The 24,011-nt window shown below is 42.4% G+C and overlaps 1 protein-coding gene across 1 annotated transcript in view; it reads right to left on the bottom strand.

The window, feature by feature from the left end:
- Window positions 1-24,011, bottom strand: part of DDX10 (DEAD-box helicase 10) — a 167,335-nt gene that overhangs the window by 27,314 nt on the left and 116,010 nt on the right. The window contains exon 16 of the mRNA XM_053385784.1: window positions 18,867-18,923. Within this exon, the coding sequence (XP_053241759.1) occupies window positions 18,867-18,923 (57 nt within the window). The remainder of the gene's footprint in view (window positions 1-18,866; window positions 18,924-24,011) is intronic.

The following is a 24,011-nucleotide window of genomic DNA, read 5'->3' as shown; positions in this document are numbered from 1 at the left end:
AATTATGTCAAATATAGTTTCTGGGAAAGAAGCCAAGGCTACCCCTGAGCAAAGGCAATGTTGCTGCTACTTACCATTTTGGTTTAATTGCATTGTAATGCTAGATTCAACAATAAGATTGGGGGCCATTTTAATTTAATGCACAGGAAACTGTTAGTACCAATTTTATCTGTAACAATTGCCAGAATTACAAAAACATTATTATTCTAGCACGGAAACAAAACCCTCAAGTTGACACACGGCATCATTTATGCATTGCGAATCTACTGGGAGCTACTTTACCAATATTTTTATGCTTTTGCCAAAGGTGACACAAAGCCACAGACATAATATTTCAGGAAGGGGCCTGCTTTGTCAAAGGGGAAAACCCAGCAGAAGTTCAAAGTACACAAGTGGAGAGTGATATACCTTAGTCCAGGGGACCAAATCAAGGCCTAGCCTGACTATACCATTAGACAACCATAATTTCATTTTATGTTGTGTTTGTGTGTGCAGAGCACAGCCCTGTGCAGGAGACAGATGGTCAGCTGTTACTGTACAATGCCTTGAGTCTTCCACAGGCAGAAAGGCAATAAATAAGCTTTGTAAGTAAATAAATAATACACAGAGTGAAACACGGAGAGTAATTCTGGTAGGTCAATTTGTATCATTGTTGTCTGACCATATTAAATTGACTGGTTTAACTGAAACGCTTGACATAACTGAAGGCTCTGTGTAGATTTCCGATAATGAAACAAAATTGGCAGATGGAGAAAACAGCCCTGAACTTCTCTTCATGAGAGGAAAATTTTCAGTTAGCACTGAGTCACAGTGAACATACAAGTTTTTTGGTTTCCACATGCAACTCGGAGACATAAACCTCTTAAGGAGGGCCCAAATTTCTGTGTTGAGCAGAGAAAGAGACCTAATAAAGACGTGCCTTTTCTCTGACATGTGCTGAGTGAAGCCATTGTTAAAAAAAAAAAAAAACACAACATTGTTAAGGTACATACATCATAAATTATGTACAGTCATACCTTGGATCCCGAACGCCTTGCAAGTCTAACATTTTGGCTCCCGGACGCCGCAAACTCGGAAGTGAGTGTTCCGGTTTGCAAACGTTCTTTGGAACCCGAATGTCCGATGCGGCTTCCGATTGGCTGCAGGAGCTCCTTCAGCCAATCGGAAGCCGCGCCTTGGTTTCTGAACGTTTTGGAAGTTGAACAGACTTCCGGAATGGATTCCGTTCGACTTCCGGGGTACCACTGTGCTACATTTTGCATTGTTCAATTGCAATTCCCTCAATAAACCCTGGGGTCTTTATAAGTTCTGTTTCCATCTGAATATTGATTTCCATGAAATCTGAACCCCCAAAGGCTTGGAAACATGACCACTCAAAGTAATATCCAACCCACAGCTCCAAAAAACGCTACAATGATTTTTTTATATGCTATTAAGAGCTGCATCCAGGGCTGTCTTAACCGTTGGTGGTAGGGGTGCACGGCACCTGGGCGCCAGGCTCTCAGGAGTGCCAGGCCGAGAGTCCAGGGCCAAGCGTTGGAGTCTGGGAAAGAGCCGCCGACAGCCAAGCGGAGCAGAGCCCATCGGCGCGCCACAGGCTCTTCTGCTGCAAGCGGCTCTTCCCCAGACTCCCAACACTCACCCCCGAACTCGTGCCAAGCCACCCGCAGCAGAAGAGCCCGTGGCACTCCAATGGGCTCTGCTCGGCTCGGCTGTCAGCTCTTGCCCCAGCTGCATGGCGGCTAACTGTTTCAGTGCCGCGCCTGGAGTACCGTGTAACGTTGTGGGCGCTGCGCGACACATCCTGTTGCATGCGCCGAGCTGTGGGTTCCTTTGCTGGCTTTTCTGCTGTCGGCGCACGCTCCCAGCACCGCAAAACATGGGGTGCCAGCGCAGAATGACGGGGAATGCAAGCGGCAGCGGAGGAAACATCTCCAGATGGGATCCGTCACGCACCGACAGTGCCTACAGCAGCAACAAATCCGGCCGAATATGAGCACGCGGATACTGTCTGGAGATCTTTCCTCCACTGCTGCTTGCATTCCCCGTTGTTCCCCGGGCACTGCGCGCGCAGCCGAAACAGCTGCCATGCAGCAGGGGGGAGGCAGTGGGCGGGCAGCATGGCGACTGTGTCACCCGACATTTTGTCTCCCCCCAACATGGAAGCCACACCCAGCTTCATACGCCCCAGTGGGGGGGGGCGCTGGCACTCCTATTGGTTGGCGCTGTGAGTCCCTGCATCCCGCAAAAGGTCAACAACTCCCCCCCCCAAAGGTTGACACCTCTGGGCAATCTAGGGGCGCCGGGCGGATCTTTGCACCCCGGAGCCGCATCTGCTTAAAACGGCCCTGGCTGTACCATTTCACAATGTTTGCAGTTTGCTTAAAAGGTGAATTGCTGAGGGAGGGCATGAAATGCAGAGGAAATCTTAGCTGTCTTTGTGAACAATGTCATTTTCATTCATATATATATATATATATATATATATATATATATATATATATATGTGGAATATAACTGCTAGAATAAGGAAATCCCATGTGAGAGAAATCCCATCTATTTGAATGGAATCTATTTTCATACCATTATGCTTAGATTTACATCCTCAATCTAATCATTTTTGTCCTAATTAGGCTTGCTCATAGATAGCTAAGAAGCATTTATTTCTTCTTAGTTTTTTCTTTTTTTTTGCAGCTGTGAAATGGGTCTTCATCCTTTCACTAAAATTTGAAAGATGTGATAGATTGCTCCATACCCATGCTTCAGCATCAAACAGCTGTTTAGAAATAACAGAAGATATAAGAATCAATGGGGGAAACTCAACCATACTTCTGTGGGTCAACTGTAAGTTGGAATGAATAAACTTGCCTGGTGCAGGTCACTTTGACACACTAAATCAGAGCTTTCCAAACTTTTCATGCTGATGACACAGTTTTTAGACATGCATCATTTCGTGACACAGTAATGCAGTTTTACTAGCAAACCAGAGGTAGAACTAAGCCCTTGCCAGCCCCAGGAGCAGTGCAGGGAGCATTCACGTGTCACACTTACACACTGCAGCCGACACACTAACATGTCGTGACACACAGTTTGGAAAGCTCTGCAGTAAATCATCAGTAATTCAAGGAGAAGAGAAACAGATTCAATAAGAACAGTGAGATGAGTGACCGTTCTGGTACACGTGAACGTACTGAACACACGTACAATGGGCACAAATAAAGATTTGCAGACCTAATAAGCAAAGCAGCTGGTCATGTTTACTGAACATCACCAGCACCAAACTTTATTAACCGTGCCACACTCTTCCTTAGAGGTTTAGCAAACAGAAATGTATGTTGGTAAAAGCACTGTCAGGCATAACCTCTCCCATTCTGCAAAGCCCAAAGTTCTCAAGGACCCAGTGACATTGAAAACTGTAATGTGTGGATTAATCACGTCAGAGATTCAGCCCTAGCTTCCTAGGGACAGGTTCCCACAATAACCACTGCTCATTTTTCAAGCACCATTAACATGCTATAGCAATTGATGTGAACACAACCTTCTCCCTCAAAAATGTGTTGCCAGGTTGCACCTGTAGCACCATTTTGGGACTTGTGAAATAGGAGTCTATAGCACATGTATATATGGGAAGACTCCATATTGTCCTGCCATTAAAAAAATTATCTCTCCACACCCTCCCCCATCCAGTCACTTAGCAGATAAAATGCAAGCCTAGGGTGCAGGGAGAGAGACACCTTATAGTTCAATAGTAGGTTATTAGTTGGTTTGATGTAGCAAACAGGAGTTGCATCAGTATAGAGGTGAGAATTGCCTTTCCGCTCCATTCCTTCCTTCCCATTTCATTGTCAATAGCACGCAACTCAAACATTGTAATTAAACCCACAGAAGTTGGTCTAGTAAAAAGTTGCTATCACATTAGCTATACTTTTCTTCATGAACAGCAAAACATTAAAGCCAAACACAGCACATTTTTAAAAGGTTTCTGAATAGATTTTATGAGCAGTAACATTTGTAATTGGACAGACTGTCTGAGTTTTTGCTGGATAGTTTTGTTTTTTAAAAAAAATATCACAATGCAGTCATCAGCAGAGTAGCCAACACTGTCTGGCTAGCTACCAACATCCAGATTTTAATATGGATGGTTAATGACTCAGCTACACTGGCTAATTGTTTTATTTTTATATTTATTTTTAGACCTGCAGGATTATGCAAGATGGTGTATTTCACCCTTTATTAGTTACAGTAAAAAGTGACAAATATTAACAGCTTACACAATAGCAGGCTCCATTCATAACTTATCCTAATTTTCATATGGTGACATAGCCAGTATTGTGTAGTAATTACCTAGTCAGTCTAAGACTAGGAAAAGAGGTGGTCCAGACAAAGGACAAGATGGTGTGTGTGTGTGTGTGTGTGTGTGTGCCCACACACACACACACACACACACACACACACACACATCTATGTACAGAAATTGACCAGACTTGCAGTTAATCCTTATTTCAGCACTGGAGATATGGTAAATCTTTAATTGCACTCGAGGGAGATTACCTCCTTAGCTTGGGGCAGGGGCAGGGACCCTCAAGTCTGAGGGACAAATGTGGCCCCTCCAGGTCTATCTGGCCCTCACCACTTTTCCTAGATTACCATTCCTCTCCCCAGGCTCTGTGGGGGTTGAAGGGGACTGGAGTCCAACAGTACCTGGAGGGCCATAGGTTCCTCATGCCTGGCTTAAGTGATAAATCACGACCAAGTTGGATAGGAACACTGGGAGAGAATTATCTCTGGTTAAACATTGCATTAGTCTGTAACAGTGCTCATTTGTCTTTTTATCTCCTATACGCAGATAATAATCTTCTGTCCAATTTACTAGTTGGCCTACATGAAGAGATATGCCAAGAATTTTGAATTATTTTGATACCGTCTCAGACCATTCTAACATTTATACAGGTTTACATTTATCTTCTTAATTCCCTTTTGTATTCCTACCAAGATGGCTTTCAGAAACTTAATTCACCAGAAAGACTGACAGTCAAATGTAATTAGCAATGTGCAAGAATATGAAAAATATTAAGTGAAGGTTACTTGGAAAGGCAATGTTTAATTAATGGCACTGGGAATTGTCTTTCAAATGCATATGAAAAAATACAATATAGCATATTTTCCTGAGCAGACTTGGACCTATACGGCCTTTTCATGCATTTCTTATAAAGAAGTCATATCTCAGACCCTTTGAATCTTAGTTGATTAACTCTGCAGGGTGGACTTTCAGTTAGGACAAAACTCTTTTAAGCAGAACGTTGCAAATAAAATAAAACAGATCTTTAAATCATTTTCAACCACCAACAGTACATGTACGTACAGAGAACTACCCAAACTCTGCCACCGCCATTAGGCCATATTTCTTTAACTGTTTTATGCCCCAAAACAACTTCAGTGGCAGCAGATCAACCTGGCAGGGGGAAGGGGGTTGGGGGTTATAGCTCAATCCCTGTCATCTCTAGGAAATGCTGGGGTAAGTCCCTGCTGAAAACCCCGGAGACCTGCTGCTCATCAGTGTAGATCTTACTAAATTAGATCTCCCAATGGACTGACTTCATATAAGGCAGCTTCCTATACCCTTAAGGGCAATAAAGATGACACAGGACAGCATTCATTGCAGCTCTGTGTATCAAGAGGGAACTGGGCAGGTAAGAACCAGAAAAGCCAAAGTATTTACCGTATTTTCCGCTCTATAAGACACACTTTTTCTGAGCAGAGAGGGGGAGATTTTTTCCCCCGCCAAAAATTAAGGGGAAATGTGTGTGCGTCTTATGGAGCGAATGCAGACTCCTTGGCTTCAGCGATAGCAACGCGAAGCCTCCAAAGCGCAGAGTGAACGCTCCCTCCGTGCTCTGGAGGCTGCGGGTTCCTTTCGCTGAAGCCAGGAGAGCGAGAGGGATTGGTGTGCACCGATTCCTCTAGCTCTCCTGGCTTCGCTTCACTGAATAGGCGCTGCACAGCTTTCCCTCTCTGCGCAGCAGCCCTTCAGCGAAGCGGGAGGAGAAATGGAAGGGGCTCCGTTTCTCCTGCCGCTTTGCTGAAGGGGCGCTGAGCAGAGAGGGGGAGGTTTTTTTTCTTGTCCCGCCCCCTCTAAAACAAGGTGCGTCCTATGGTTGGGTGTGTTCTATAGAGTGAAAATTACAGTATCTGCCTCAAACCATGAAGGGGGGGTGAGAATCTCTGTCCAACCAATTTTATTCCATATATTTCACTTTTCCCTCCTTCATTCGAGGCTTTTTAAACAAAGGTTGGACGGGCATCTGTCAGGGATGTTGGACTGGATGAGCCTTTGTGTCCCTTCCAATGCTACAATTCTATGATTCTATGATACTCCATATGGCATATCCATTCTATGAAAAGCAGCAGAAAAGGTTACAATAGTTTAAACTTGTAAAATATGTGTTAGTGAGTCATAGGCATCACCTGACAAAACTAAGTTCTACGCAAATACTTATTTTTAGTTTTGGGTAGCATTAGCAATTCCAAATCATGGAAACCGGGGAACTTTGCATTTTTATTTTTAGTCGTTTCCTATCATGACGGTATGTGACTCTTTTTAAGGATATTGCTCACCTCAAGGGAAGGTGCCTCCACCAAGCTGCATGCGTGTTATGTTGCTAGTGCATGTTGCCTTAGTGAACTTAGGAAGACCAGAAAGGAGAAGTGTTCTCCTTGGCGACTCTCATCTTTTGAGTGGGATGATATTGTGAAAAGGTCTACCTATGTTGAGTGCTGAAACAAAGACTCTATGTGGAAAATATTTCAAAGGCATCTCCTCTATATGTAAAAAAGAAAGCACTCAAAATATATATATTAGATGACAAAGAGGTGCAAGGGGGGCTGGTTTTAAGAATGAAACAACAGTGTAAGTGACACTCTATACAGCTGGTTCAGTGGTCACATTTGCACCACTGCTTAGGAACGATATTAAGAAGCATTAGTGGGAGACATTATTTTTGTCCCGGGCTGAGCATGTGCTCATCAGTACCTGTATAACTATAACAACAACAGCGGGCAGTATTCAACTAAATAACTGTGTGAGTGGGACCTGAAAACAACTCAGATGCCCAAGGCAAGGGTAAACAGGTGCATCTTCACCTTAAGGTGGAAACTATATAATGAAGGTGCTAGACATATATACCATTGTGGGGAAGGAATTCCAGAACCTAGGAGATTCCATTCCCCGGCTGCCGCCATTCCTGAACTTCTGGTGGTGGTGGAACTGCCAAGAGAGCTCCCTCTACTAATATTAGGGTAATCTTCACCTTCCTGAAGGTGCCCTTGGCTCTGACTGGTGGATCTCAGGATCCGATTGTTTTTTTTAAAAAAGTAGATCCCGCAAGCCCAAAGTCTGCCTACTCGTGTTTTAGAATGCAGGAACCACCATGATGTGCTGAGTAGAGGCTCCTCCACAGAACGGTTAACTCAGAATGTGTGCCCTGAATACAGAATGTTTGAAGAGCCCCAGCCAAATTCAACAGACCTTCCTCTGCCTGCATATCTTATTTTTATTTACGTGGCCCTGACATGGAGATGACAGCAAAAGCTGCCAGCCAAACAGCCCAGTGGGTGGGTGGGGCTTAATTACTGTTGGGGTGATCAGTCTCAGAAAGAGCCAACTTAAGATCCATTTTCTCCAATCTTGAACTGATGCAGGTTTCAGCCACATATCATAAGCCAGAAGGCACCCCAGCTGCGTAAAATCTGCAGGCTTAGGAAGAGAGCAATCAAAAGCATATCTTCAGAGAGGAGAAATACAAAACATGCGAGTGACACATTATCTTTAGAAATTCTAATCGTAAGTCAAGAAAAACATGACAGGGCAGCAGAACTCTCCCATCTGTTCCCTCCTAAAAGGGCTGATGGGGGGATGTGAGGTAATTGAGTTTTGTAAGGTAGCGAGTCATCTACAAATTTAATATAACAACTGAGACTGTTCCATTCGGAAGCATATGGCTGTTTAATCAAAAACAAAAAAAGTTGTGACTCAAAGCAGTTTAGCTGCTTAGAAATGTATTTGAAGGAAACCAAACAGCCAGGGGTATTATGTTTCCAAATAAGCAGATGCCACTTTTCCATTGAAAAACAAATAGTACGTCAGTGAACTCTGCCATATATTCTGACTCCGAGGGAAAACCAAGGGGGTGGGAGTTCCCTGCTAAGATTGGTTCCGTTCATTACCCTCCCCGGCAAAAAAATGAAAAATGATGGTGGAGGTTTGGATTACAGGTTACTGGTTGTAGACTGGCAGGTATTATGCTTTGGCCTACCCTCAAAATTTGTCTACTATTACTACTACCCAAATGCCTACTGGTCAGTGTGTGGAAGATGGGCCTGTACATTGGGTTGTAGGCGTTTGTGGCAATTCCTTGCAGAATCTGGACCGGGGGGTGGGGTGGGGGACACATGACCAAAACAACTAATGTCAAGGGTGAACAGCAAAAATCACCCTCACATCAAATGCCTTCCGTTTAAAAGACTCAGAAAGGGGTATTTAAAAACGAAAATTGTACGTTCCTCCCCCCCCCCATCGCACAATCAACATTCATTACTGAGATAATGATACTGTGTGAGAGCTTTTAAAAAGAAACTTAATGTTCTTTATGGATTTCCATCTCAAAGAGCAGCTAAATGGTAAATCAATTGTATAAGCATGAGTTGACTCAGGCTACAATTAGTGATCATTCTTTCTTGTCTATAGGTGATCTGCTTTGCTGACACAACTTCAAACGGTCCTGCACAAACAACCAGTCATTTATGTCAAAGAAGCTCACAAGAGTACCCGTATTTAATGATGCTGCAGTATAGATATGCAAACAACTTCGCCATTCATAAGGAAAGGAGATGGGCAGGAAGACCGCTGAAAACAGAATGTGTTTTATTAACAACTGAACACCCAGTGAAAAGCTCACAAACGGCAGAAAGAGGGGACAAGGACAGGTCTTACCTCAATCCCACTTCATATTTCATGCTTACACCCATTACAGCTTAAGATAATTTACCTCTTTAAGGATCTCTGCACCAAGCAGTGAGCACCACAGCCTTAGAAGTACATGTAAAAAATTATTCAGCTGTTTATACCAACTAGAAGAAGGGAGGCGATGGCTGGTTTTACTGCGTACTAATTATAATTGTAAAAGTTTCTTTTTTCTTACAAAAACACTGCTTTAAAAATCTGCCTTCCTCACAATTTGTAGTTTATTAAGGAGCCATTTTATGCACCAGACACTTTTATGGAGGGGGCAGAAGCTCCCACCCCACTTTACAAGCTGAAGCAGGACAGTCTAGAAAGAGCTCGCCATATAATTCTGCTGATTGTATAGCTCACCTCTGAAAGGAAAGAATGTCTCAAGAAAAAGCATTATTCAGAGAGGGGGGGAGGGAGGGAGAGAGAGAACACTGATGGATAGGACAAAAGAGGTCCAAAAACCAAAAAGGTTTTGGTGAGTGTTACATACTGTAGGTGAATTTGAAGTTTTGAGTAATAGGTTACAGTGCATACCTAACTGTAACTGCTCAGAAGTAACTCCTACTGAATTCAGTGGGGCTTACTCCCAGGTAAGTGGTGTTGACTGCAACCTTAATAAATCTTCAACAAAATTTTCTCAGGGTTTCCCAAGTTCTGGTTCTCTTGTTCTATACTTAGGCACTAAACCGCTGTGATTAAACCACCAAGAAGTTGTGTACCAATTCTTCTTGAATGGGGCATAATGGTGAAGAAACGAGGGTGTTTTGCGCTTTCAAAATCTTTGAAACAACCCTAACATATTTCAAAAGGAGAAGCTTGAAGGTTCAGCAGCAAACCCTTCCAGCAGCTGGAATCTTAATGATCCTCACAGCCTCAATTAAATTGAATAATTGTTCCTAAAATAATTAACCAACACAGAGACAATGTTTTTCTGATTGCTGATTGTAACTATTATTTTTTTTCCCTGAGGCATCGATGATGGCATAGGGAGGCGTGCTGGCAGTAGGTCACGTAGAAATGTAAGCCACAAACAACTTTGGGGTAGGAGGGAAAAGAGCAGTAAGCAGAGTGTTCTGCTTTAAAACTTGAAGGCTCTTTGATCTACAAAACTGCTGAACACAGCCAAAGAAAAATAGCTAGAGAGGAGAGATAGTGAGGCTCATTCAAGGCGAGTTAATTCTCAAATCCTCTCTTGGACTTCACTGAAAGATTTAGAGCTCGGATTCTTAAAGGCTGCTAAATAAAGCTCCCCCAAACACTGCTTTGCTCAATAGCCACAGATCTGACCAGCAGCTGGAGAGAGCAGGGGAAGAAGGGTCTTGCTCTTTCAAGGACAAGACCACTTGCAGCCCTTTTCAGACAACCTTAATTGGGAGTCCTGAACTATGGCTACCATCAGGTTGTGTACCAATTCTGTGTACATCATGGCAACCAGACTCACCAACAACCTACATGCATTCAGCTATCTGTGTAAACTAGGAATCGGAAATCTGTGCCTCTGTCACACACACCCCAATGTTGCTGGACTCCCTCAGTACTTGACCAATGGCTATGTACTTGCTGTGGTTGATGCAAGTTGGGGGTCACAGGTCTCCCATCCTCGTAAACAGAATCTTCATATGCATACACACATAGGATCAGCTGGGACATTTCAATAGATGCTTGTTGGTCAGGGCTAACAGCCATGATAATCACACCCACCCACATTAGTCATCTGAAATGGGCTAGTGACAACTAGGACCACTCTCCCTTCGTTCCGGTAGATTTGCCTCAATTTTCTGGGGGCCAGTGTCATTAAGATAATCCCCCACCCCAAGCAAAATGGAAGATAATGGGTTTAGAGTTGTGGCATGGTGAGACTCCCCTTTTCTTCCAACTCTTTTTTCATACAATTATAAAATAAAATAAAATAAAATCATTTTCAAAGCTGCTGGATTTGTATCCAAATTACTACTATTTCAATGCTTTGCCAAAGCAAGGATTTTTGCTTGCACAATGGAACATTCTTCCCCTTTCCTTCCTTCAAATTTTCCAACCCTCCGGAGCAGATTTGGAGCGGGTGCAGGGCATGCACAAGGGTGTATGTGAACTGTCCTGTTGCTCAAGTGGAAATCCTTGTACTGACAGGACATGCTGATACCACACATGACTGCCACTGTGGAGCTTTGGTCACTATCATTATTTCTGGATGCTAGAACGTTTCCATCCAAAACAATTTCAGAACATGAATTGTGAGCCCCTGGAGCAGAATCAAAATGGCTTCCCCCAGTTTTCCACCTGTAAACTGGTGGTGATCATTTTCACCCAATCTAACCTTCTTCCTATTCATTCCTTCGATCCTTGAGCAGAATTGGGTAGGGGCAGTGCAGACTATATCCAAACAGAACTTGTTATGATCAGGGAAGAAGACCTTACACCTTCCATGTGAGAGATGGACTACTACAAAGCAGTCCTGAAGGTTGGTAGCCAATGCTGGAAGCCTTTGACTTGGGAGTTTGATTTAACACACACATACACACAGTAGTTTCTCAAGCCAACAAGTACTGAAAATTTTTAAAAAAACAGAAGCCACTTGAGACAGTTGCGCCCTCCTAAATTAATGAGATAACCAAACAAGAACCAGGAATATTGATTTGCATGGATAAACCGTGAACACTAAGTGGCAGGTAATAAATTAAGAAATGCTTTTGAAATGTAACAAAGAGCATGGGGGGAATAGTAACAGCTTGATGAAAAGGGACATAACAATATTTGAAAGACCTGGAATGTAAGATTAGGTCACTCCATTCATATTCTACCAAATGAAAAAGGGGCTGAAGAAAGTCATTGTTTTCAGTGGAGAGAGCTGGTGTAGGATAATGGCTTGAGCTATGATTCAGAAAGTCCTTGGTTTTGAAATCACCGCTTCCATTAACTCATTCAGCATCAAGCCTAACTCAGGCTCACACTTTCAATGAGAACCCCAATTACACAACATTAAGGCTTGGGCAACTAGCCAAACTTTACAGGTTGTTCTAAGGAATGCAACATGATAATGAATGCAAAATGCTTTGAATAAATGGAAGTGTTATATAAATGCTGAAAGTTTTTGAGCATCAGGGAGAAGCCCTATTGCATATCCGAGCAATATCAAAGAACCAAGCTAAGTTTGATGTCAATTGTGTGAGTGCAATTAATGTGACTGGTTTTTAAACTTTAAATAGCAGCTGCAGGGGCAGAAAGGTTAAGCTTTTCCCTACCCTTTCTCCACTCCCATTCATCTTTATTGTGTTGCCCTAATGCAATTTCCACAAATCTGTCCTCTTTCAAAAGGTATGATAACAGGACTGGGCCAACTTGATTTTTCCCCAATATATTTTTGCATTTCTCCCTTGTGGTATATCATCACACACACCAAATAGGTAATGTGGAACATTTCAGCGTTATGAGCCTGAAAGGAAAATTTAAAGTCATGATCATTTATGAAGTCAATGTGGATTAAGCATAATTTTTTATACACAGAGGCATAAAAATAGACTCTGAGATCTCTATTATTTCTCTTTGTTGGCTTGAACCTAATATAACTTTTCGCCTCCGGTTTCACACTGAGCTGGGATAATCTCTTTCCTCTTTATTATACCCACCAACTCTAATAAGACCGCCATGATTTGTATTCTGTGTGCAATGTTATCTTTCGTGATATGCAAAATTTCTGAAAGAAGTTCAAGATAAGGGCATGGATCCTAGCCCTAACTGTGCATGCTTTCACAAATCACAAAGTGGTGATAAGCAGCGCTACAGAGCCAGCTATTCACAGAAGCCATTTCAAAAACATCTTGTAATGGTGTGGCGCTTTATGCCTAAATATGTTTCCATCCAGATAAGGATTCCTGGAAGCAGAAGACACTCTGCAGTCCACTAGGGTTGCAAAGGAAGGAAATGGTACCTAGGACACATTTTGGCTCTTAGGCAAGACTCCCTCATTGCTCCGAAATTGAAATTGCACTAAACTCGATTTAAGCCTGCCTGTGCCTAGTCTGCAGTTGATGAAAATATAACAAAAGATGAATACGGACTCTGGGTGTCACATTGCTAGTAATGTTGTACGGACACACACTGCCTTGCTGAGTCGGACTGAAGTTGCATCTAGTCCACTATTCTGTCTTGAAGAATGGCCAGCCAGGAAGCCTGTTTGCTAGCACAAGGGAGCATTAATAACACAGCCTGCTGCTTCTCAAATTCCTCTTTAAAATGTAGGAAAGGGCCTGCTCTTTCCAATTGCAAAATAAAACACCACATCCCCATATTCTAATAGCAATTTATTTTCCAAAATGGCACCACCTATGCACAAGAGAAGGCTGGGGAGAACTCAAGGTTTGCAGAAGTTGTTGTTGTTATCCTAATTTCCCTTAAGGGGCAACCTTATATTCCAATAACCTCAAACAACCCAAATGAAACACTGAACATGATCAGCAGCTATAGAATATTGACTAACTGTTGAGGTGGGGGAAGAGGAACAGGAAACCAATGGGAGGAACAGAATGGAATGGATCCTGAACCAAGGGCACAGCTGGCATTTTGAACAGGAGCACGCTGCACTGCAAGATTTTGTTACAGGACCCACTTACACCCACTAATAAGGTTGTAAACCGCTTTATATTTTTTCCTTAAAAAGATGAAGTGGTGTAGAAATGAAATGAATATTAATAATTGTAATTGTAATAATCCAGATCCACAAAAACACACCCAACCTCGAGCCTTATGGGCACTGTTTACAAGCAAAATACACTGCTGCTTTCACTGCTTTTTTTAAAAAGTTGATAAATAAAAACAGCAAAATCCTGAGATCCTTTTCAATCGATTCTTCAGATAGTTCCTTCCTGATTTTGTCTTGTCAAGAATAACCAGTGAGCACTGAGGCATTGCCCTACGTGTGTAGCTTTGTAACCCACATACACCTCCATGAACCTTAAGACCCTTTTCAGAGGCCCTGCTCTGTGTGCCCCCACCCAAGTGAGGTGAGACAGGTGGTTACAAAGGAGTGGCGATTATCAGTGGTGGCTTAAGAAATGCTCTCCTCAAAGAAGTTTGTTTCCTCCCTTCTTGATGGTCTTTTTGGCACCAGCTGAAGGCCATTTTACACTTGTGTCTCCAAACAAACCCTAGGCTTATTTTCTGTTTTAATCTGTTTTCAGATTTAAAACTTTACGCTTTTACTCATTTAGCATAGTTTTAAGCAGAGCTGCAAATTCTTTATGTCTCAATTAGGGAATTTTGCTATGTTGTTACATTATTTTTTAGTTTCAATTATTGTAGTTTTAAACACTGCACAAATGTTTATTTTTATTGTGTAAGCTGCCTAGAGAATTTGATTGATGGACGGCCATGTAAACTTAAAAAATTATTCAAGCCTCCTTCCTTTGAAATTGTTCCAAATTAACAAATTACACAGAATGGGATATGTGTCGACAACCTTATACAGCAGTGATTGCTTAATCATTTGCACTAACCAATGTTTTGTTGTTTGTGGATATTATTATTATTATTATTATTATTATTATTATTATTAATTCTTATTCTTATTATTTTTCTATACCACCCTTCATCCAAGGATCACAGGGCGTTTTACAATATAAAAACACAAAAATGTGTAACATAGTAACAAACAAAACAATACCGCCCTCTGTTCCCCAGTTTAAAAGTTTAATTAGCCAAAGGCTTGGGAGAAGAGGATTTATTTATTTTGCCTGGTGCCTAAAGATATGTAACAAAGGTTCAGAGTTCTGAGGTGCAAAGAGAAAACCTGTATTTTTGATTCAGCAGCAGCAGTTTCTTTTGTAATAGTCAGTGCTGGTTTTATAGCTTCTTTCCGGAGCGTTAAATATGAAAGCCCACATGGGACTCCTTGATCCTGACCCTGGGTGAACTTGTGAAAGTCTTCAGGCGCTGGTGCTGAAACTAGACTGATTTCCGATGCAAGGATAAGCTCGAAAAGAATCCCTCGGGCTCCTGTCAGTTTGGGACTGCCTTCTCTACACATCACTGTTGGCTCCCCAGGAATCTCAGAAGAATTTGACTCCTGGTTCCAAGCTGTCAAAATCTCTTGACTAGGGGCTGACCATTCTTGAGCTCTCTCTTTCACGTCTAACCAAAGATGGTGTTTTGGTGTTTTTTTAAGGCTCTGCAGGGAGTGGGAAACACCTCAAAAAACAACATGCCAGTCACTCCACCATGAACCACTGCTAAACAGTCTTTGTTAAGGACAGAGGTAGGAATTGGGATCTGATCATGGCAAGGTAAAAAAGAAGTGCTTTTGAGGCATTTCTGGAACTTGGCCACAGTGAGGTCAACTTCCCAGCAAGTGTCCTGACCCCATTCCATCAACATTCCAACAGGAGAAAAAGAAATATAATCTGACAATATATAAATGATAAAAACTGACCTTGTAGGCTACACTCTTCGTCTACTGACGTCAGGCAGGTGCCTTCGCAGTTCAATACTCTGTTCAATGTGCGTTTATAACAAGCATATTGAGACACGCAGAAGTTACACGTGTTTTAACCTGTGCATTATTTACTGTTCATTTTAATCAGTAATGGAATGGAATACCTGCTTTAACTGTCTTTTATCGATAATTTTAATGGGTTGTTTTTTAATACTGCTTGAAGGTTTTAGTAAAGGTTTTACTAAAATCAGATGGTATTTAAATTATAATGAGAAAAATCTTAATAATTATTCATAAAGGAAACAGCTTATAAGAAGTAAATAAGGAAGCCAGGATAATGGTTGTTTGTATTGTTGTATGTTATGCTCATTGTATGTTATGTTCACGTTTAATGAGGGTGGATTTCTGTATGGGTGGGTTATGTTGTAAATAAAATTTCCAATAAAAATTTAAAAATAAAATCGGATAGTATATAAATACTAGGGGAAAATGGTGCTGACGGAAGATGCCAACAGAGGAACAGTTCCCAAAGAGAGGGTCATGAGAGGGGACCTTGTGCTCCTTCAGAAGTTGGTGAACAGCAACTCCCCATAATCCCTGACTGTCCATCATCCTAGCTAGGGCTGATGGGAGTTGTAGTTCAGCAACCCCTGGAGGCCACAGATTCCTGAACCCTGTGTGAGGTATTCAGGATGATCTGGGAGGGGGTGGGGAATCGCCTTAGGTCAATTTTTTTCAGGATTTCATGTTTCTCTCTACCTAACATTTTCTCAAATGTTATTTATTTGTTTATAAAATATATTAATTGCCTTTCTGCCTGAAATGCACTTAATATACAAATGTTTTATGAAATATATATACCAGTATGGTATAGTGTAGTGGTTGGATCCAGATGAAGGATTCTCCAGCTGATCTCAGAGAGGTCCATATAAGAGATGTTCCCAAAACATTCTAGGCTCTGCCATTGCAGGGGGTTGGACTAGAGGTCTCTTGGGTCCCTTCCAACTCTATGATGCTATGATTGTGGTCATAACCAAAATCTTGAAGTGATAGACTAATAGACTAAAGGCAGCTAATGCAGGTGAGCTAGGAACATATGAAACTGTATTCTACAGTCAGATCAATGGTCCATCTAGCTCACTACTGTCTATAACAGGGGTAGGCAAGGTTTACCTCGCCTGGGCTGGTTCACTCCAGTGGAGATCCCTCCGTGGGCCGGATTGCGTGCCCGCTCGTGATTTCCGGCGTCTGTGTCTGCGCAGACGCGATTTTCGGTGCCGCGGAAGCAGGCAGCTCGGTTCAGGGGCGGTTCGTGGGCCGGTTAATCGACCCCCATGGATTGCTTGTGGCCCATGGGCCTTAGGTTGCCTACCCCTGGTCTATAAAAAGGGTAGGGAACCTCGAGTCCTTGGGCCAATCTTTGCCCATCAGGGGCTTCCAAGTTGGCACATGAGGACAGTTTCCCATACACATCCACTTGCAACATCAGCTGATGGGCAAGAGGGTTAAATCAAAGCATCTTGCACCTGATGTCACTTGGCCAACAAGGCCGATCCTGATAAGAATCCGGTCCATCAAGTCAAGGACATTCCCCATCCCTGGTGTACACTAAATGTCAATAGCTCTTTGGGATTTCAGTCAAGAGTCTTTCCCAGTCTTACTGAGAGATGCCAGATTTAAAATCTGGGACCTTTGCCCAGCAAATCATGCAATCTATGGCCCTTCCCTAGCATAGCTTTTGAAGGCCCTCTGTGGCTGGTCCCTGTTAATACATAGATCACTATTCTGCACTACCTGAAGTGCTTGAATTGGCCAGGTGAAGTGCAAATTCTGTAAGTGTGGCCTTCTGCCCATTCCTGGTCAGCACAGAGAAACGTCTTGTTATAATCAGGCTTCAGTTCCTGACTGTGAGGACCCTGGGCTGGACAACAGAAACATATTTGAGATGTAGCGTTTAGGACCAGTACCCACAACCCCAGACATGATTTGCACGTCATGCTGCAATATGGTATTTCTGAAAGCTACGTTTTAATAAAGAGTTGCTCATCACAACCAGTCTTTGTTTCTTGAAGAAGAGCACTGGTGTCTCAACTTCCAGACTACAATGCAAGTCATTTTCCCAGTCCAGTTCTCCAAGTTCCACTGACAAGATGAAGAGAATGCAGAAAGGGGATCAGCACAGCAGCACCTTGAGTTTGCTCTCAAAGGAAACCAATCTTTGCTAAGTGTCAAGTACAAATCATGGTTATTCAGGTAGACGAAATGACGCACACAATTGGACCTTCGTCCTGGAAAAAATCAGCATGTCTCTTGAACAGGATGAACATCTTGCCACAATAAATATGCCAATGCAAAATTACAGCTAAACATGCGATTTGCATTCACATCTTCTTTGGAAGGCTGGCTCCTGGGAATTATGTATGGCATAAGGATTCCAAACTTCAGGTAGAAGAAAACTCTTCCTGAACACTAAATCAGTAAAGTTGCACTGCAGTTCCTTTAGTCGTGGCTACATTACATTCAAATGCGTTCATACATAATCCAAGGGAAATGAAAATTTACATTCGGGGGGGGGGGGTAGAGACAAAACCCCTGTTGTGTAAAATATAGAAATAATGTACAAAGGAAGATAGAAATAATGAAGCAGTACTAATAGCAAAATAACAAATAAATAAAAATAAATGCCCTATCAGAGTTCTGTCTGTCTGTCTGTCTGTCTCCCCTTGACACAAGGGTGGTGGAACTACAAAGAGGGCCCCCTCTGTCAATCTTAACACCTGAAAGGGTCTGAGGAGGTCTTTTAGATATTTGGGGGCCTAAGCAATTTAGGACTCTCAACATTCATGTGAACAACTCGGTTTGGGCTTGCAAATGAACTGGTAACCAGTGCAGCTGGTTCCAGAGTTCTAAATGGAACACTGGCCACTGCATTTTAGACCAGGTGAAGCTACCGAGTTGTCTTGAAGGTTCTCAATCAGGGAATGCTACCTAGCTTCAAAACCAGGTTAAGAGGAAACTTTCATTAGTGGTGGCTGCAGTTAATATAGAGGCCAATGTAACGCTTAAACACACTTATGACTTGGCGGGGAAGGATGGGAGATCTTCATAAGCTGGTTCTAACAGTTCCATGTAGTTTTGTATTGTTCTGTATAATTTTATTGCCATGAGTCACCCTCGGCTCCCCTTTTGCCATTTCATATACAGATGTTATTATATCTGTTGTTTTGCTTCCAGCACCTTCTCCAGCAATTCTCAGCATTGAATTTCTCCCACTTTCACCATGACAGACATCCTCAGTGAACTTTCTACAATGATCTCTTTTCCAAGATACATAAAGCCTATTTCGATTCCTAAAATAAGATAATTCCCTCTTACACTTCATAGTATGCAGAGGTCATAAAATTTCTGTGAAAGAATGAAAAATAGCCTTACTTTTGCATTTTTCTTTCTGGCTTCTCTTCTTGCTGCCTTTTCTTTCAGTCGTTTTTCCTGTGGGTGAAAAATTAAATATGATTATTACCAATAGTTATTAGTTGCTTTCCTCACAAAAGTGACCCAAAGTGATTGATGAACACATTATTAACACTAAAACCAATAACAAAAAATAGAAACTTTAAAAAGATTTCTTTTTAAAAAAACATTGTTCAGCCCTGGTTACAGAAAGGTAGCCGTGTTGGTCTGCCATAGTCAAAACAAAAAAATTTTTTCTTTCCAGTAGCACCTTAAAGACCAACTAAGTTAGTTCTTGGTATGAGCTTTCGTGTGCATGCACACTTCTTCAGATACACTTGAAACAGAAGTTGCCAGATCCCTCTATATAGTGAGAAGGTGGGGAGGGGTATTACTCAGAAGGGTGGTGGGAATGGGTGATTGGCAGATAGCTGTGATGAGCCTGTTCATCTGTTTTTAATATTCTGTTGGGAGCCGCCCAGAGTGGCTACGGCAACCTAGTCAGATGGGCGGCATAGAAGAAGAAGAAGAAGAAGAAGAAGAAGAAGAAGAAGAAGAAGAGAGATAAAAGGCAAGTCTTGAACATCCTGCCACTCTAAAAGGCCACAAGTACTGGAAACCCTTCAAATTTAGGCCAAATAAAAGTTCAAATAAAATGAAAATTTGTTGCCAGGCACTTAAAAACAGATAGAGATAATGCCAGGCAAATCTTCCTGAGGGGAACATTCCATGAGCAGGGAGCCACCACTGAAAAGGCCTATTCTTGTGTTTCTACCCTCCAGACCATTTGTAGAGGGGAGACACAGAGAAGGGCCTCAGATGGGCCTTCAGGGTCCAGGTTGGTTTGTGTGGGGAAGTGTAAGTGTATAATGGAGCAGCTTGAGGGGTTTCAACATCAGCAAGTATGTCTTGTAGAGCACATTACACATTCAACTTTTAAAATGGAAGAACAGTCCCTATGGAACTGCAAAACCTCCTGTGTTTATATAAAAATTACACTCTATGATTGATTTAGCCAGACTGATGCTTTATGAGCAATTCAGTTCCTCCCATCAACTCAGCTTTGTTGTCTCTGGTATTTTCAGCTTCACAAAATCTCACTTTTCCCAAACACTGCAGTTGTCCTGCCTTCTCAACACATAGTCGCCCACCACCATACACAACCAACAGCAACTTAGTATGTCTGTGAGCCCGGATAGCTCAGTCAGTAGAGCATGAGGCTCTTAAAGCTCAGGGTCATGAGTTTGTTGGGTGGAGGAGTCCTGCATTGCAGAGGTTTGGACCAGATGACCATCGTGGTCTCTTCCAACTCTACAATTCTATGATCTCGCAGCAGCAATGATTCCAAGGCCTACATGAGGTCCAACTAAGGCATTCAAACAAGACTCTCCCATCCCAATGCCAACTTTTCTTTTTATAAACAAGCTCTCCATGTGCTGCTTCTATTGGTAATGGAATTTTCACTCGCGCACATGTTCAGCTGACAAACCCGCAGATGAAAAAGACCCCCTGCACCACTGCTCAGCAAGGGATGCCAAAATATGTGCATCAAGAGATTATAAAGTCAAGTTAGACACTGGAGGGACAAGAGGATAGGGATGAGATTTTCATGGATACTTCAATGCATATCACCAAGCAAGGTTGAATTGGGGGGAAATCTTCTTCAATGTTCTCCTATTAGTTTATTCAGCTACAGAGGTTTAAACTGATATGCTGCAGCTCTAGCAGGGCAGATCCCATATTTGACATCTTGGAAAGTCTACAGCTGAGTCATCTGAAAAGTCTACAGCAGTCTATTATTAACCTCTGCTTACTAAGTGTGACAGTGACGGGGACCCTGACATATTCCCACTTATGCATCCATTCTGGCTAGGAACAGGCCCTATTGCTGATGTTCCTTACTCCAATGCAACACAATTAAACACATTAAAATGGAAATAAAAGTCGTATTTCTATTTCTGTAATGTCCTTCAGAGACAGGACAGACCTGCATACCAGACTAGTACATCACGACTCTCCGTTCCCTATCTTGCTTCTGTTGCCTTTTATAAAAAGAAAACCTTGAATTTGCCTGGCTTAATCAATCCACCTTTATAGGTTGGTTAAAAAAGTGGTGTTCAAGGCGTATGCTATTTTTAAACATTTATACTTGAAGTATGCGCAGATGGGAGCCAAACGCATCCTTGTATAACTCAGCTTTTGAGAACATGTCTGTGTAACTTCTACCCAGGTAGGTTTTTAAAAAACAGAAATCGTCTGCAATTGATGTAGTTTTATAAGATGTTGCTGAAATTATTTTGCTTTGATGAAAGTAAATTATGTTTAATCAAAATTATTGCAGAAGTTGCAGTGTATGTATTTTGGGCATCTCATTTACCACATCCTTTCATGAAATTGGATATTTTGTGGAATGTAGTCTTGGTTTTCTTTGATAACTGAGAAAGGTTAGAAAAGTATCTCTCTCCCAAAGGAAAAACTGGGTATAAATATCCCTTTCTCTCAGCGTATATCACCCTTTCATATCACCTTTTGCTTGCAGCCCAATTTTAGTGTTGCTGATTCAAATAACTACGATTTAATTAGAGCTTCTCAGCTCTATATCAATCATCAGTATTTTAGATTTGTAATACTAGCATTAGCAATGACAAACCTAGACAGCATCTTAAAAAGCAGAGACATCACCTTGCCAACAAAGGTCCGTATAGTAAAAGCTACGGTTTTCCCAGTAGTGATGTATGGAAGTGAGAGCTGGACCATAAAGAAGGCTGATCGCCAAAGAATTGATGCTTTTGAATTCTGGTGCTGGAGAAGACTCTTGAGAGTCCCATGGATCAAACCTCTCCATTCTGAAGGAAATCAGCCCTGAGTGCTCACTGGAAGGACAGATCCTGAAGCTGAGGCTCCAATACTTTGGCCACCTCATGAGAAGAGAAGACTCCCTGGAAAAGACCCTGATGTTGGGAAAGATGGAGGGCACAAGGAGAAGGGGACGACAGAGGATGAGATGGTTGGACAGTGTTCTCGAAGCTACCAGCATGAGTTTGACCAAACTGCGGGAGGCAGTGGAAGACAGGAGTGCCTGGCGTGCTCTGGTCCATGGGGTCACAAAGAGTTGGACACGACTAAACAACTAAACAGCAACAACAATACTAGCATTTTATAAGGTTTTTATGTTATTCACCTTATTTATCTTCTTTTTGTAATGCTTAAGTTACTTTTAAGTTAAGTAAAGGAAATGTATATGCTATATGCCCGAAGACTCATCCTAGAACACTAAATTCCCATCCACCCCCGACATGGCAGTCGTTGCTGAGGGAACTAAGGTGCAAAACTTAACTGCCGGACTCAGTTTCCGCTACATAGAATCAGGCATAGATTTGTCCTCTGAACAGAGCAAAGTTGTCACAATTTGTAATCATGCAAATATTGCTGGACTCCAACTCCCATCAACTCCCAGCCAGCGTGCCCAATGATCAGAGTTGACAGGAGCCATGATCCAACAACATATGGAGGGCCATAGGTTCCCTATCCTTGATTTACAGCAAGTGTGGGTGTTTGGCCCTCTAGGTGTTGCCGAACTAGAATTCCTATCAAGCCCTGCCAGCAAGGCCACTGGTCTGAGTTGAGAGCAGCTGCAGAACCATAGGTTCCCCATCCTTGGTCTGCAAAATGCTGCCCATTGTGAGCCAGAGATAACGCTGTGAAACTCAATAAGGTAACTGCAAAACCCCCTCTTCTGTGGCTGTGCAATGAAGAAGAGACATTATACCTGTCTAATGTATATGGACACATCCATGCACATGCGTAAGCGATCACTGCCTGGGACACCCACAACCAAATTTGTCTAAGTTATTCTAAGAAGATCGTGATTGTTTTGATAACACAGCAGGAGGATGAAAGAAACCGAGAATGAATGGAAAACCCACTCACTCTTCCCTGCCTCTCCACCAATGTGTTCCCACGATGTAGGTCATGTCTTACTGCCCCAGCAACCCAACTGTGACTTGTTCAATTCTGGTGCATTTCGTGCAAGATCCTGGCCCCTCTAAGGCAGGACTCAATTTTCTACCTCCTCCAATCCAATTTCCAAACTACTTTGTCGTGACCTGCTTTGCTGTAGCTTGTCAACCTGTGTCACTTGCCCATTTCTCTGAAAAACCACCTGCTCTCTTTTCAAGTGCTACCTTTGGAAAAGGAGTTGGGGGGGGGGAGTCAAGCTACATTAACAGTGACCTGGGAGGAATGGAGTGGGGGGGGGAGGAGGAGGAGGAAGAAGAAGAAGAAGAAAAGCTCAGACAGCTGACAAACCAGAACAAGCTGAAAACAGATTTGAAAGAGGACAACATGAAAAATTCAACAGAGGAAAGATTCCTCTAGGCACCAGGTTATTTTGTTACCCTTTGCTATTTTGGCGACACTCATTTGTCTCCCATTTCATGTCAACCAAATATAATTGAGTCATATGGAAATGGCAGGGTGCAAGTCACCAGGCTCCTCTGCAAGCTCACTTCGTTTTAATAGGGCTTCCAAAGGAAGCAGGTGCAAATCCCAATGAATTGCGTGGAAGTTACAAAGCAGGAGCCTCTTGTAGATTTTATCCATCAAGATGCAATACTAGCCAGAGAAGATGGTTGGTGGGGAAAGGGAGTGGGGGGGGCAGGCAGATGGAATCACATTTCATGGAAGAGTGGTAGCAACACATGCAGAACCAGGGCAATGTATTAGATAGGAGGACAGATGGCAACATAATATATGGAATAATTTATAGGGGGGAAAGATTGGGAGATACAAAAGGATGATGCAGGCTTAATAGAAATCTGGTTATGTGCCTGCTTGTAAGGGAGTAGAAGGCTTTTTGAATAAACTTATAGCAAGTGGAATTTCAGAGGAAAGGTTTATGCAAGGACAGGCACTGCCACCAGGTCCCTGTTCGTGTGAGACGGATGTAATTTGTGGGACAAAAGGTAAAGAATGAGTAACGCTCCGAAACAGAAAATAGCATGGCTTTCTTTTATTTAGCTTCCTTATTCAAGGGAGCACCCATGAATCCGCCTCAGCAAGATTGGACTCCAAGCAACTGAAACTGCAATTTGTGTGATGGAAGTTATGCAGAAGCCTCTAAGTGGA

The sequence above is a fragment of the Podarcis raffonei genome, chromosome 4, assembly GCF_027172205.1.
Source record: "Podarcis raffonei isolate rPodRaf1 chromosome 4, rPodRaf1.pri, whole genome shotgun sequence".
In the NCBI taxonomy this organism is placed as follows: domain Eukaryota; kingdom Metazoa; phylum Chordata; class Lepidosauria; order Squamata; family Lacertidae; genus Podarcis; species Podarcis raffonei.
The sequence above is the reverse complement of the archived record's forward strand: the minus strand, read 5'-3'. Positions and strand labels throughout refer to the sequence as shown.